The sequence below is a fragment of the Peromyscus leucopus genome, chromosome 6 (assembly GCF_004664715.2).
Source record: "Peromyscus leucopus breed LL Stock chromosome 6, UCI_PerLeu_2.1, whole genome shotgun sequence".
Taxonomy (NCBI): domain Eukaryota; kingdom Metazoa; phylum Chordata; class Mammalia; order Rodentia; family Cricetidae; genus Peromyscus; species Peromyscus leucopus.
Window position 1 is genome coordinate 110,911,296 of NC_051068.1, and position 14,385 is coordinate 110,925,680.

General features: G+C 40.8%; 1 protein-coding gene and 1 non-coding gene across 3 annotated transcripts in view; both read right to left on the bottom strand.

Moving 5' to 3' along the window:
- Positions 1-14,385, bottom strand: part of Metap1 (methionyl aminopeptidase 1) — a 37,070-nt gene that overhangs the window by 21,219 nt on the left and 1,466 nt on the right. Inside the window, exons 2-4 of one of the 2 annotated variants that reach the window (XM_028862031.2) lie at positions 8,081-8,132; positions 5,345-5,454; positions 3,558-3,618 (exon numbers count right to left, since the gene is read on the bottom strand). In XM_028862031.2, coding sequence (XP_028717864.1) covers positions 3,558-3,618; positions 5,345-5,454; positions 8,081-8,132 — 223 coding nt within the window. Of the gene's footprint in view, positions 1-3,557; positions 3,619-5,344; positions 5,458-8,080; positions 8,133-14,385 lie in introns of both variants that reach the window. The other variant, XM_028862030.2, reaches the window with a different exon arrangement.
- On the bottom strand, positions 1,612-1,713 carry LOC114687380. Its single transcript, XR_003733668.1, has one exon. It is a non-coding gene; the product is annotated as a U6 spliceosomal RNA (small nuclear RNA).

Genomic DNA, 14,385 nt, shown 5'->3' on the forward strand with positions numbered 1-14,385 from the left:
GTTAGAGGCAGCTGGGTTCTCTTGAAGGGCAGAAAGTGCTGTTAACCACTGAGCTCTCTCTCCAGCCCCTACAGAATTGCTTTCATTACCATCAACTAAGAAAAGATTCACATCAGAACACAGGGTTATTAATTCAATATTGGAAAGTAAATGATTATCCAGAAAGATAATCCTCCTAACATGGGTGGCCACCACCTTAAAATATAAATCTCAATCAACAAATGAACATCACAGAATGAGTATCATCTGGAACATTATTCCAGCAATATTAGCAGATATAAGTAAAAGAAAGAAATATAAGGGCTGGAGAGATGGCTCAAAGGTTAAGAGCACCGACTACTCTTCCAGAGGTCCTGAGTTCAATTCCCAGCAACCACATGGTGGCTCACAACCATCTGTAATGAGATCTGGTGCCCTCTTCTGTATACATAATAAATAAATCTTTAAAAAAAAAGAAATATAAAATTTAAAAAGATAAGAGCTTTATAAATTTCAGATATTACATAGCCATAGAACAAAAGAATCATCTGAGAAATGGATGAAAATAAGAATTTAGCAAGTTAGCAGTTAAGATGTCAAAATTAAAAACTCTACCTACCATAATACAAACAAGCTAAAACTACTAACAATAAAGTACGCAAAACAAGTTTAACAGTGAAAAAGCTTCAAAAACAACTCTGAGCCGGGCAGCAGTGGTGCACGCCTTTAATCCCAGCACTCGGGAGGCAGAGCCAGGCGGATCTCTGTGAGTTGGAGGCCATCCTGGTCTACAGAGTGAGTTCCAGGACAGGCTCCAAAACTACACAGAGAAACCCTGTCTCGAAAAACCAACAACAAAAAGAAACTCTGAAACTTTACTTTTCCTTTAAGATATAACAGGAAATTAATACAACAGAAAACATACCCTATTTTTAGATAGAAGATTTAGTACTATCAAGGTATTAGTCTTTCAAAATTAATTTATAAATTGAGTTTTATCCCAATAAATAATGTCAACAAGGTATTTTGGAATCAAGACAAACTTATTATAAACTTAATACAGAAAAAGAATCATGCAAGAATACCAAGAGAATTCCTGATAAAAGGCAAACGAGACAGCAACAAGGCCCACAGATAGGAAACCATTTCCAACAGCCACACTTGGCCATGGTTGTGGTTAGACCAATGGCCAATCAAACCCCAGACTAAAGACATGAGAATCAAATGTAATAACACAAGACACATTGATCTTACTACATACAAATGCTCAAAGTTTGTCATAATATAATGACAAAATATTAGTGTTCTGCTGGGGAAAAACATTTTTACCATATAATTCAGAGTGTTAATGTACAAAGAACATTTTAGAAATCAATTTTAGATAAAAAAAAAAAAAAAAAAAAAAACCTAATACTCTAATGGGGAAAGAGGTTAAGAATATGAACAAACATTCAAAAGGAAAGAAAATGCCATTTAATTCATGAAAAGATGTTAAACCTTATAATTTAAAAATGCAAGCTGAAATAAAAGAATACACAATTCCTCAGCCTTTCAGACTTATAAAGGCCATACAAACTTGAGAACAAACAATGCTGGTGACAATGGAGGAGAGCAAAGTTCTGTTTTTTCTTGTAAAATTTGGATCACTCCATGAAGTTGAGGGGCATCCTCGCACAGGAATCACACTAGTCTTCACTGTATTGTTCACATTTTAGTATGTTTTGTCAGAGCAAGCACACTAATGCTTTGTTTGGTTAGTCTTTTGGAGTTTGTTTATTTTGGTTTTTTGAAAAAGAATTTCTCTGTGTAGCTTTGAAGACTATCTTGGAATTTGCTCTGTAGACCAGGCTGGCCTCAAACTCAGAGATCACCTGCCTCTGCCTCCCGAGTGCTGGGATTAAAGGTGTGCACCACCACGCCAAGCTCATGCTCGTGCTTTTTATGAGTGTAGTAATTGGCAAAATGCTCTGAAATTTCTACTATCTCAAATAAAAATGTATATATTCTTTGATCCAAACCATTACTTTAGACAATTAACTTAAAAAAAATTCTTAATCATGAACAAAGATGAAAATACAAGAATAGAAGTTACAATCAAATTCGCAGAAGCAAAACCCTGCAAATCATCTAATCTAACCATTCATTAAGAGAGACCTGGTTGATTATTATGATACACCCACACAATAAAATTAAAATTATGGAACTGAAGAACTTACATGAACTCCTATCATATATTAACATATCAAGAGAAGACAAAAAGATGAAGGTGTATGTGGTGTGTTCAACTGTATATAAACCAGCACTGGTCTAATAGGTATGCACAGAGTATCTTGGGAATGCTCTTAAATCTTTACAGAGCAGGGCTTCTTTTAAACACATAACATTATAGTCTATTAAAATTTATATTTATTTCTTAAAATGTAAGTTAATGACATTCAAAAGAGAATAATGAAATTACATGTTTCCGATCTCTGTGAGCTCGAGGCCAGCCTGGGCTACCAAGTGAGTTCCAGGAAAGGCGCAAAGCTACACAGAGAAACCCTGTCTCAAAAAACCAAAAAAAAAAAAAAAAAAAATTACATGTTTCCAAGGTATCACCCATACTGTCTTTTCCTTACATTTATTCACAATGATTTAACTAAATTTTAAAATTACATACAGAAAAATAATACTATGGTTCCCTGCAGCTATCTAAGTTGTCCAAGCTGACCACAGTGGCAGCAGACATGCAATCCCACACTCAGAAGGCTGAGTCAGGAGGACTGTACATTTGAGGCCAGCTTGGACTAGTAATTACATGATGTCAAGACCAAAAATTTTTTTAATGTTTTAAATTTAAAAATAATGTAAAAATCACTGGTACTCAACCATTTCTCATTTCTGACATGTAAAACCAGTCATCACCTAGTCCAACCTAAATACTGTACAAGTTCAAAGGTCAGAGACTAAGTCCACTGACCTGTGTGGCAAATTATTCATCTTCTCTGCATGTCTCACTATTATTATCTATAAAATAGAGAAGACAACAGACCTACCTCAGACATGTTGAAAGTATTAAATGGAGTAACACGTGCAAAGACTTAGCACAGTGCCTGACACACAGTTAAGGAAAAACAGACACCAGTCACTGTTAGAGTCACCACCATCACGCTCATCACCACTACCACAGCATCACCATGACACCACCATGACAGTCCTTCAATCACTGCTACAGCCCAGTCCTGAGGGAGGCGCTCACTCGGGCCTTCACCATCTACTTTTGCCTTAATCTAGGTAAGAGCAAAAAGAAAACCAAAGCCTTTGCCTCCCATCTGGCAGCTTGTTTCACAGAAAATATAGTATTTTTCTGAACGTAGTCTTTAATAGCCACATAAACATTGTTTTCAGAACCGGACAGATTCCTAATGAGGGGAAAAAAAATCTTTATTTTAAATGCTCTAATGTGGCTTAAAAAAGAAACAATGCTTACATTACATGTCCAGCACTGAAAACTCTCTACAAGGAGAATATTCCTTCCCTGGCAGTGATAATCAAGCCCACAAATGGAAAAATGCAGAAACGAGGCAAGCAGCACTTACCTAAGGGATGATCAGCGTAGTCCGGCCTCTGAATATAACTGGGCACTGGCCTTGTTGGCATCTAGAAACAAGAACGAGATCTGTTCAACACCTATTACCTCGTAACAAAGATAAGCCTGGGGAGAAGACTCAAGAGTCAGGTTCAAGCAAAACTTTTTCATAAGAAGTTAGTTCTAATGCCAGGCGGTGGTGGCACACACCTTTAATCCCAATGTCTGGGAGGCAGAGCCAGGCGGATCTCTGTGAGTTCAAGGCCAGCCTGGTCTACAGAACGAGATCCAGGACAGGCACCAAAACTACAGAGAAACAGTCTTGAAAAACCAAAAACCAAAAAAAAAAAAAAAAAAAAAAACCCTCGAGTCCAGAAGGCATAGTTGTGCACGCCTTTAATCCCAGCACTTGGGAGGCAGAGGCAGGTGGATCTCTGTGAGTTTGAGGCCAGCCTGGTCTACAGAGTGAGTTCTAGGACAGCCAGGGCTATGTGGAGAGACCTCCTATCAAAACAGCAAACCTCTTGAGTCCTAAGCAAACCAAGCTTTCCTTCATGTGGACGCTCCCTGACCACTGGCTGTCATAGCTCTGGAGAGTGCTGGCATGCTATCAGCAGGGGAAAGTAACCCACAGCTCACCCAGTTAGGAACCCTTCCAGCTAGTTAGTCGTGACCAGGCTGACTCCATGTACCCAGTTCAAAATGGCATGGATGCTCTGGGAGTAAAGAATCTATTTCTCATTGGATTTAAGGTCTTCCCCACTAGTCAGAGGTTGTGAACCTCTCAAAACAGCATTTACTGTACAGAAGAGGGCTGTTGCACACAAGAATTGACAGTAGCTGTGAATGAATGCCCAAGACCTGTACAGGATCAAACAAGCCAAAATGCCAGTATGGATCGGGGAGGGGCTCATGAAGTCCTACCCCAGGCAGAGGAGCTATAGGCAACTGATGCCTGCTAGAAAGGAGTCAGTTTTCTTAGGATGCAGCCCCTGACAGTTTGCCCATGTTCTAGTAGATGCCTTACACCTATGCACATAATGGCAGCATTAAGTGGACCCAGTATTTTTTTTTTAAGTATATGAAATTGGGAAGGAAATGTAGTGAAGGAATTAGAGAGGAGAGTGAGCTGTGGATGAGTCTGATCAAAACACATTCTATTCGTGCATGAAATTCCCTACAGGAAGGGATAGGAGTGGTACTTAAGCCACTGTCATTCGGTTACAATGTGTCACATTCTACAAAAAACTGTAGAAGAGTATTATACAGTACTCTCATGCCAGCCATAAGAGTAATTATCCCAGCTGGGTGGCGGTGGCACACACCTTTAATCCCACCACTCGGGAGGCAGAGGGAGGTGGATCTCTGTGATTTGAATCTCTGTGACTTACTTCGAGGCCAGCCTGGTCTATAGAGAGTATTTAACCCACCAGGTGGTGGTGACCCATGCCTTTAATTTAATCCCAGCACTTGGGAGACAATCAGGCAGATCTGAGTTCAAGGACAGACAGCCTGGTCTACAGAGTGCGTTGCAGGACAGCCAGAGCTACACAGGAAATGACCAAAAACAAAATAAAGACTATTTATCCCATTCTTTTTTAAAATTTATAAAGTTTTAGTCTTTATATCTAAAATCTTCTCCACTTCTTCCACAACTGCCAACTGTCGCACACTGTTCCTTTCTGAAGGCAACCCTGCTCGTGATCCACTACTGGAATACAAGTTACAAGCATCAATTTCAGGAAACTGAAAATGGGTTAAAGACAATGTTCCATTCTAATGACTTTACATACTCACCAGTGGATAATGCGGTCTGAGTTTACCGGTGTACCGATAACCTGCCCATGGATCAGTGTTAACATCACCTTCTACAGTCCAGGAACATACTTCTCGTTTTGCCTTTTCATCTTCTGGGAGAAAGAGTGATGGACAGATGTCAAAGCAAGAGGAGAGAAAGAGATGCTTCAGTCATCAGGCTGCCGAGCAGCAGCATACTTTACTTCTCACTTGGCTGAGAGCCAGAGAGCCCAGGCACAAAAACCCAGGCAGCATCCAGCCGAGCCTGACCAAGCAGCTGCTTCACGCTCTGCTCACCAGTCATCCACGCTCTCAGACCTCAGTGTCTGGGAAGAAGCACCCAGACACATGCTGTATAGTCTCAAACAGAATGGCAGCAATTCATACAAACTTAACTTTAAAATATCAAATGAGCTAAACCTTCCCATCTAAATTCACACTTTTAACAGCTGAATTCTATGCTCTTATTTAAAAGTGGTGATCCTAAATCACCCAACAAACTTACATTAAAAAAAAAAAAATTCCAATTTAACCAAACAATGGCTTTTAAGTTTTATTTATTTTTCCCCCAAGATTTATTTTTACATGCATTGGTGTTTTGCCTACATGTAAGTCTGTGTGTACCATATCCCTGGAACTGGAGTTACAAACAGTTGTGAACTGCCATGTGGGTGCTGGGGATTGAACCCGGGTCATCTAGAAGAGCAGACAATGCTCTTAAGCACAGAGCGATCTCCCCAGCCCCCAATAATGGCTTTCAAGTGAAGGTTTTTATCAATACAAAATTATTTCTGAACCCAAAACAAAAATGGACTCCATTCACTGTCACTAGATTCAAGTATTAATGAAAATTCTTCAAAACAACAATTGACGCTTGCTTCATGTAAGGCTAGCATGAAGTGGTTTGTGTGAAACAGGAACCTCTAGGGATGTGTGTCTTTAAATCTACGCTAGAACAGTCAAGACTCAGGTTTTTGCTGAGCAGTGGTACATCTGTCATCCCAGCAGTTGGGAGACTAAAGTAGGAGGATCATTAAGTTCAGGTGAGACAGATTGCTACATCACTAGATTCAGGGCTGCCAGACGGCACTTACTTCCCAAGCCTAATTTTGATCCCCAACACCTTACAAGGTAAAAGGAGTAAACCATATCCCCCCAAAAAGTCTTGACTTCCTTCCACACTTGTAGCATGTATTCATGCATATGCATGCACAAACACACATAACATGGTAAATGCAATTTCAAAAACCATCTAGATTCTTTCTCAAAACAAATTCAAAAAGGCTTTGCCTTACCATACTCCTAGGGAGGAAACAAGGAACAGAAAACGAAGCCTTTCAAATCTCCCACCTGGTCTCCATTCCTGCCCTTCTACAAACAGTATTTTCCAAGGAGAATTGAAAGCAGACCTCATAAACAACACAAAAGCTATCAAGACAAACAAGGCTGAAACACAGCAAGTTCTTTTCTAATCTCTATACAGAACTCACTTACTAGAAATTTACACCTGAAAATTTAAGCAAGCTTACATTTCAGTAACCATTTTACCCAAGTCCCAAATGCTAAACAAGCATTTGATTCCTAGTAATCTGGAAATGAGTTGACACTGGTAGCAAAACTTTGTAAACAACTGTGAAAGCAAAGGACATTGTATGCTATTTTTCAAAAACCACAATGCAATAGGTTCAGACAAAATCCAGGCAGCACACCAAAGAGCATTGGACTTCGTGTGATATAAGGCCCGAAATACACGACCTCCAAGCTGTACAACACTTCCATTCAAAGGAACCAACCAAAAGAAGTAGATCTCCTCCTCTGTGCCTTGGTAAACTTTTCACTATTTCCCACTCGCAGACTAACTACATTTCCTCCCGTGGATAACCCAGAACTCCCATTAAGCACAGGTATCACTTTATACCACCACAAAAATCATTTTAAAGTTGTATTTCCTTTTCCTTCAAAGATGGTTTGGCTAACCTCAGGTGCTTTGGTAAGGCAAACTAACAAACTTCATTAGACCAATAAACTCCCAGAAAACAGAGGCAGATGAGTACAAGGCAATAAAATCAAGACAGAAAGTTTGCAGCAACCACCACACTACCTGCCAAACCGTAGCAACAGATGGCAATGCTTTCTGCACAGCAAGTCCTTGTCCATCTCCAGGTAACCGTAGCAGGCTGTCTCAGGTCAGCCACACTAAGAACTACATTTACAGGATGAGGAGCTGATGCAGAAAGGCTATCTGAAGAATAGCCACACCAATGTGGTTACAACAGCTAAGAAACAGTTACTAGTTTCTGGGGTAATACAAGACACCCCAAAAATCAACACAGTGTGGTGACACATGCCTATAATCCAGAACTTGGGAGGTACAAACAGGGAGGTCAGGGATTTAAAGCCATTATCCGCTACAGAGCAACAAAATCAAACAGCCCCTGTATCATCGGCCTACAATATGCAGACACTTTTAGCCAAGACAAGAGGATACCAAAAGATTAGGGCATTATCAAGTACTAGCCAAGCTAGATCCATCTATCCTAGCAAAGATCTCACGTTTTCATATTAACCACATGAAACAAAATAAACCAGATGTCATTAGACATGTTTTATTACACATTACCAAGGAATAATAATTCCAGATGTCAGAATTACACTTTCAGAACCAAGAGAAGTCCCAAAACTCGAACAAAAGCTGCATCAAAGGCAAAGGGCATGAAGATAAGCAATGCTACTTACTTGCTTTCTTATGTAGTAACTTGTGAGTAGCCCAACTTCCTTTAAAGCATTCCTAAGAGAACAAACAAGGAAATCAGTTTCAGGCCTTCCTTAATCAGAAACATTTTTAAGAATTGTTACACAGAAGAAACACTTATTGGCCAGGCATGGTGGGACATGCTATTAATCTCACCCCTCTGGAGGCAGAGGCATGCAGGTGGGTTCCAGGCCACCCAGGACTACACACTGAATGAAAGACTACCTCAAAAAATAAAAAATAAATATAAAGACTAAAACACAAGAGTTTGCAAGATAAATATTTATAAAAAACTTAAGAAATGACATCAGCTAGGCAACGGTGGTGCATGCCTTTAATCCCAGCACTCAGAGATAAACGCAGGAGGATGGATCTCTGTGAGTTCGAGGCCAGCCTGGTCGGCAGAGCTAGTCCAAGGCTGTTACAGAGAAGCCCTGTCTCAAGGAGGGGAGGGGAGGGGAGAAAGAGGAGTAAGGGAGAGACAAAGAGACATAAACCAAGCAAACAAGCAAGCGAGGCCGTCAACTCAAGTATCAGTTCAGAAAGGAATCTGAGCTGGGATTACAGATCAGTGGCAGAGTGTGTAGTGCCTTCAATAGAACTTCGGTAGCCCTGCCCCAGCCCACCCCTGTGCTGTGACTGAGCAGTAGAACTGCGGTAGCCCTGCCCCAGCCCACCCCTGTGCTGTGACTGAGCAGTAGAACTGCGGTAGCCCTGCCCCAGCCCACCCCTGTGCTGTGACTGAACAGTAGAACTGCGGTAGCCTGCCCCAGCCCCCCGTGCTGCTGAGCAGTAGACTGCCCTGCCCCAGCCCACCCCTGTGCTGTGACTGAACAGTACTCCCTAGGGGAAGGCTGTAGAGCCTTGAGGAAGGAACCCTGCTGGAAGAAGTGGGTCACTGGAGCTAGCCTTGAGATCTAATGTCTGGCCCGCTTTCCTGAGGGCAAATACAGTGTGACCAGCTGCCTCATGCTTGGCCCACCAGCTTTCCTCACTGCAATGAACTACATAAAAGCCCTCCCTAAACTGTAAGCCAAAACAGCCATTCCTCCTCTGAGTTTCTTCTCCTCAGGAAGTTAGCCACAGCAATGAAAACTAATACAGTAACCAAGAGTTAGAGAGTTCTCAATGTTTTAACCAAAGAAGAAAAATATAACGGATATAAAAAAAAAAAAAACTGAAGTTTTCCTATTAGCTGTAAAGATTATTTTGCATAGAATCAGCTCCCATTTCTATGGTTCCATCCTACCATTCAAAGCAAAGCAAGAATTGCCTGCATTAAAAGCCAATTCTCCATAGTTCTTCAGGACCTCGTGGACCATTACGAGGGTAGACAGGAGATGGTTTAGCAGTTACAAGATTGAACAGACACCAAGTTCTGTTCCTAACACCCACATAAGGAGGCTTACAACTACCTGTAACTCTAGCTCCAGGGAATCGAATGCCCTCTTCTGTCCTCTGTGGACACTACACATGCATGCATAAACCCCCACACACACAAGTTTTTTATTTAAATCTTAAAAAAAAAAAAAATTGTCTTAACTTTGGGTACATATCTGGAGACCAACACTGTCATGTGCTCAAATCTGTATTGGTTGTTCCCTAGTCTGAAGCCTTTTTGATATCTACTATTGCTAGAATAGACTCCTTAACATAATCTGACCCTCTTTTATCTCCCCCTATGCATAGTACTGTTCATTTTTATTAGTCTTTATAGCTTAAATTATGTGATTAGTTATGAAATATTTGTCTCAAATGGTAAAGAACCATCTTATATTTACTGCTGAATGCCTAATGTCTAGCCTAGTACTTTACTTACAGCATGAACCACTCCCCCTAAGGTGATAGACTTCCAACATTTACGTCAAAAGGCAGACACACAACACCCCCATTTCCTCTGGCTACGTATCCAGGATCTCTAGAAAGCCTGCAATGTCAACAATTCCATGTCACCAACATGTCTTTTTTTAAGATTCATTTGCTAGCGCGCGTGCATGTGCGTGTGTGTGTGTGTGTGTGTGTGTGTGTGTGTGTGTGTGTGTGTGTTGTGCATGTATATGCAGTACAAAGGCCAGTAGAGGACATGAGAACCTCAGGAGCTGGAATTTTAAGGCAATTATAAGCCACCCCATCAGAGCTCTGGAAACTGAACTCTAGCCCTCTGTGGGAGCAGCAAATGCTCTAAATCCTGCATCATCTATCTAACTTCCCCCAAAACGCGCCGTTTACAGCTCTGTATTTGATTTAAATTTTATATCCAACATTATCATTTGTCATTTCTTTGTCATATTTTATTTTGGTTGGTCAATTCCTTCTGATTATCCATTTTTGTAAAATGTCACATAACATTGTGGATGAGGAACACCCATGTGAGCTGAGTGCAAATAACAGCATCACTGATGGACACGACAGAAGCGGACACTGGTGGCTGACGGACATGCAGGTCTAGTATGTACTGGTAATCTATGGACTAAAGAGTTAGAATTCTGTCACTGCTGTTTGGAAAGAACTGGTTGCAAAAATTTGTCCAAAATCTAAGTTGGGCATAGTGGTGCATATACCTGTAATCCCAGCACAAAAAAGCCAAGCTAGGAGTGTCACCAGTCCTTAGGGAGGACCCAGCTCGGACTACATGAGAATCTGTCTCAAAATAATAAGAACAATGTACCCAAATGTGCTTAAATAATACTCTCAAATATTTTTAACTTTCCTTCGACATATGAGGTTGAGACCAGAGCAATTCTTCAGTAGTTAAGAGCACTTGTTGCTCTTGCAGAGGACCCATGTTCAGTTCCCAGAACCCACATGGTGGCTCACAACCATCCTTAACTCCAATTCCAGGGGATCAGATGATGCTCCTGACCTCCAAGAACACCAGGCACCCACATGCAGACACAACACTCTCACACATGATAAATAAATCTAAGTGATAAATAAGGTAATAAGCATGTTAAAATCATTTACCAAACACTAGGCTAGGCATTTTACCATGATCTTATTCACCTTCTTCCTAACTCTAAGAAGTGTACCATCCATATTCCTCTCTTAGAAGATGAGTTTTCCAAGGATACTAGAGCAAAGACTGAAACCCAGGTCTGATTGCAAATGCAGTCTCCCTCCTTAGCTACAGTCACAGACTTTTTAAGTTCTGAAATCCATAAACAATAACGCATCATTTAGTTCCTTCTCAGGTGATCAACTTGCTCAGGGCAAGACAATGAACAGCACAGAACTTTGTTAAAAATAACACTTAAGAAACTGAAATTTTGGCTACCGCACATGCCTTTAAATCCCAGCACTCAGGAGGCAGTGGCAGGTGGATCTCTGTTGTGTGATTGATATTTTGTGTTAACCATAGAGGTCTGGAGTCTGTACAGAAAGGAGACAGCAAGTGATAAGGCTGGGATCTTGGCCCTTTGGGTCAGAGGATTCAGACAGGTAGGAAGTGACTGTGGCTGCTCCTTTGCTTCTGTGGCCTTTCAGCTTTTATCCCGATATCCGACTCCTGGTTTTTATTGGTAAGACTACTTAGGATCACACTTCAGATGTCTGTGAGTTGGAGTTCAGCCTGTTCCACAGAATGAGTTCCAGGACAGCCAAGGCTACACAGAGAAACCCTGTCTCAGGGGAAAAAAAAGAAAGCAAAAAGAAAAATAGAAAGAAACTGAAATTTTAAGTCCAGCCATAATTAATAAATGACAGTAATGACACCTTTGTCTAGTATTATCCATCTTTAAAAGGATAATGTAAAAGCAGAATTCCACTTTCCACAGCAGGCCCATTCCTTCAACTTTCATTTAATAAACTGAGAGCATACTGACACCACAAGGAACTTCAGGAAACACAAAAATGAGTGACCCTCAGCCATCTCAAAAAAACAAAACAAAACAAAACGCTTACAAGTGAAGAAAACAGAGTACATACAACTACTATTAATTTAGAAAGAAGGGATAACTATCAAGACACTCGATTATCAGAACCTTTAGAAAGATCAACTTTAAGGATAATGGGTCTTATTCCATTAAAGGAAGAAATGCACAAAGTTATACAGCGGAGGAGCCTCCTTCTGCCTTTTCAGACATTTACTCAGGCATTCAAGTGTGTTGACCACTTGCTGCATCCAAAGTACAGCACAAGGAAATGAGCATTCGGCTATGAAAATGATAGCTCACCTTCTGATCAAAGACATTGTTTTCTAACGAATAAGGTAATTGCAGGTCATTAAGATGTTATAAAAGAGTTACGGTGTTATAAATAGGTGTCTTTGTAGTTTGGTTTGGTTCGAAAGACAAGCTGGCCAACATTAGGAAAAGTGAGAAGCATAGGAAAAAAAAAAAAAAAACTCTGAAGAGAACATGCCCAATGGCAAGCAAAGCCTCAGTCTCAACACTGATGTAAAATGTGTTTAGGAAAAGTTACAGTGGCTTAATCAAGGTCTCTACTGGGGCTGAAAGAACAGCTGTGATTTCAGAGAGCAAGTGACATTTTGGGTAAGTAAAGAGTATACACACAGCCCATGACTACAGCAAGACAATCTGGCCAGCCTGAGAAGAGCTACCCTAATTGTAGAGTCAGAACACAAAGGCAGGAATAATCTCAGCACTGAAATAAGCATGAGCCAACTGGGGGGAAGAAAGATCTTGTCTGCTTTGGTTGGAGTGGTTTGTTTACAAAGTGAATACAGTGGAGAAATGAATGAACTACTCCACTGACTCTGTGACAGACTTTTTACATCCTGCCCGTGGAAGGTGATAACAAGAATGAAGAAAGACAGAAGCCCCTCTGAATGTCTGATGACAGGTATAGCAGTAATACTAGTAATATACCTGCAGGCTCCAGCACAGGCTCCATTCTCTCTACCATAATTAAGTCTTGGATGCTCTGACAAATGTCTGACATTTCTTCAAACTACAAAGATTCAATATTCTTTATAACAGAATGCCACCCACGCTTGATGAACAGTTTCCCAAAACCTTTTAGGCTTATATATATATATATTTTTTTTTTTTTTTTTTTTTTTTTTCGAGACAGTTTCTCTGTGTAGCTTTGCGCCTTTCCTGAGCTCGCTTGTAGCCCGGCTGCCTCAACTCACGAGATCCGCCTGCTCGCCCCCGAGGCTGGATAAGCGTGCGCCCCACGCCCGCCTTATATATATTTTAATTAATATATAATTACATCATTTCCCTCTTTTTCCTCCCTCTAGCCCTCCCCATAAACCCCTTGCTCTTTCTTAAACTCATGGCCTCTATTTCTTTGTAATTACATGTGTGTTAGACTCTTACCTCAAGAAACAAAGGAAGAGAGAGACAGAGAGAAAACAGAGAGATACAAAGAACAAAAGATAGAAGGAAAGAAAAGAAAGAAGAGACAGAGAGACAAAGAAAGAAATGTAGAAAGGAAGGAAGGAAGGAAGGAAGGAAGGAAGGAAGGAAGGAAGGAAGGAAGGAAGGAAGACAAATAGAAACAAAGAAAAAGAAACAGTGGCTGGACAGAAGAGATGGCTCAATGGTTAAGACCACTGGCTACTTCCAAGTGACCCAGGTTCAATTCCTAGCCCATGGGCTGGCCTTGAACTCACTATGTAGTAAACCAGGTTAGCCCAGTAGAGTTCTACCAGCCTCTGCCTCCCAAGTGCTGGAATTAAAGCACCTCCCAACTTTAAACACTGTGTAGAGCTGGGCATGGTGGCACACACCTTTAACCCCAGAATTTGGGAGACAGAAGCAAGCAGATCTCTGTGAGTTCAAGGCCAGACTGGTCAGAATGGTCTAGACAGCCAGAGCTAGACAGAGAAATTCTGTCTCAAAAAACCAAAATAAATAAATAAATAAATAAACACTGCATAGACTACATTAATCTCCTAAGATGACTCACAATTTTCATAGCAAATTTTTATTTTATTTTATTTGGTTTTTCAAGACAGGGTTTCTTTGTATAGCTTTGTGCCTTTCCTGGAACTCACTCTGTAGCCCAGATTGACCTCGAGCTCACAGAGATCCGCCTGCCTCTGCCTCCTGAGTACTGGGATTAAAGGCGTGCACCACCACCGCTCAGCAAAATTTTTATTTTAAGTTCAGGTCCCACACAGAACTCAGTAAGCTGTAATTGGAAAATGTTAAAGCAACAAGAGGCCCTGTGCCGATTGATAGCCCTAATGCTATTTTTAGATCAAGCAACACTTCCCCATGTGCATCATTTTGCAGAATGATAGCAACAAGGTCAAGGATCACATACTCTCTAAAAACAAGACCCATCCAACTGTGAGGAACTCTTGCCATGGCTTATCTAC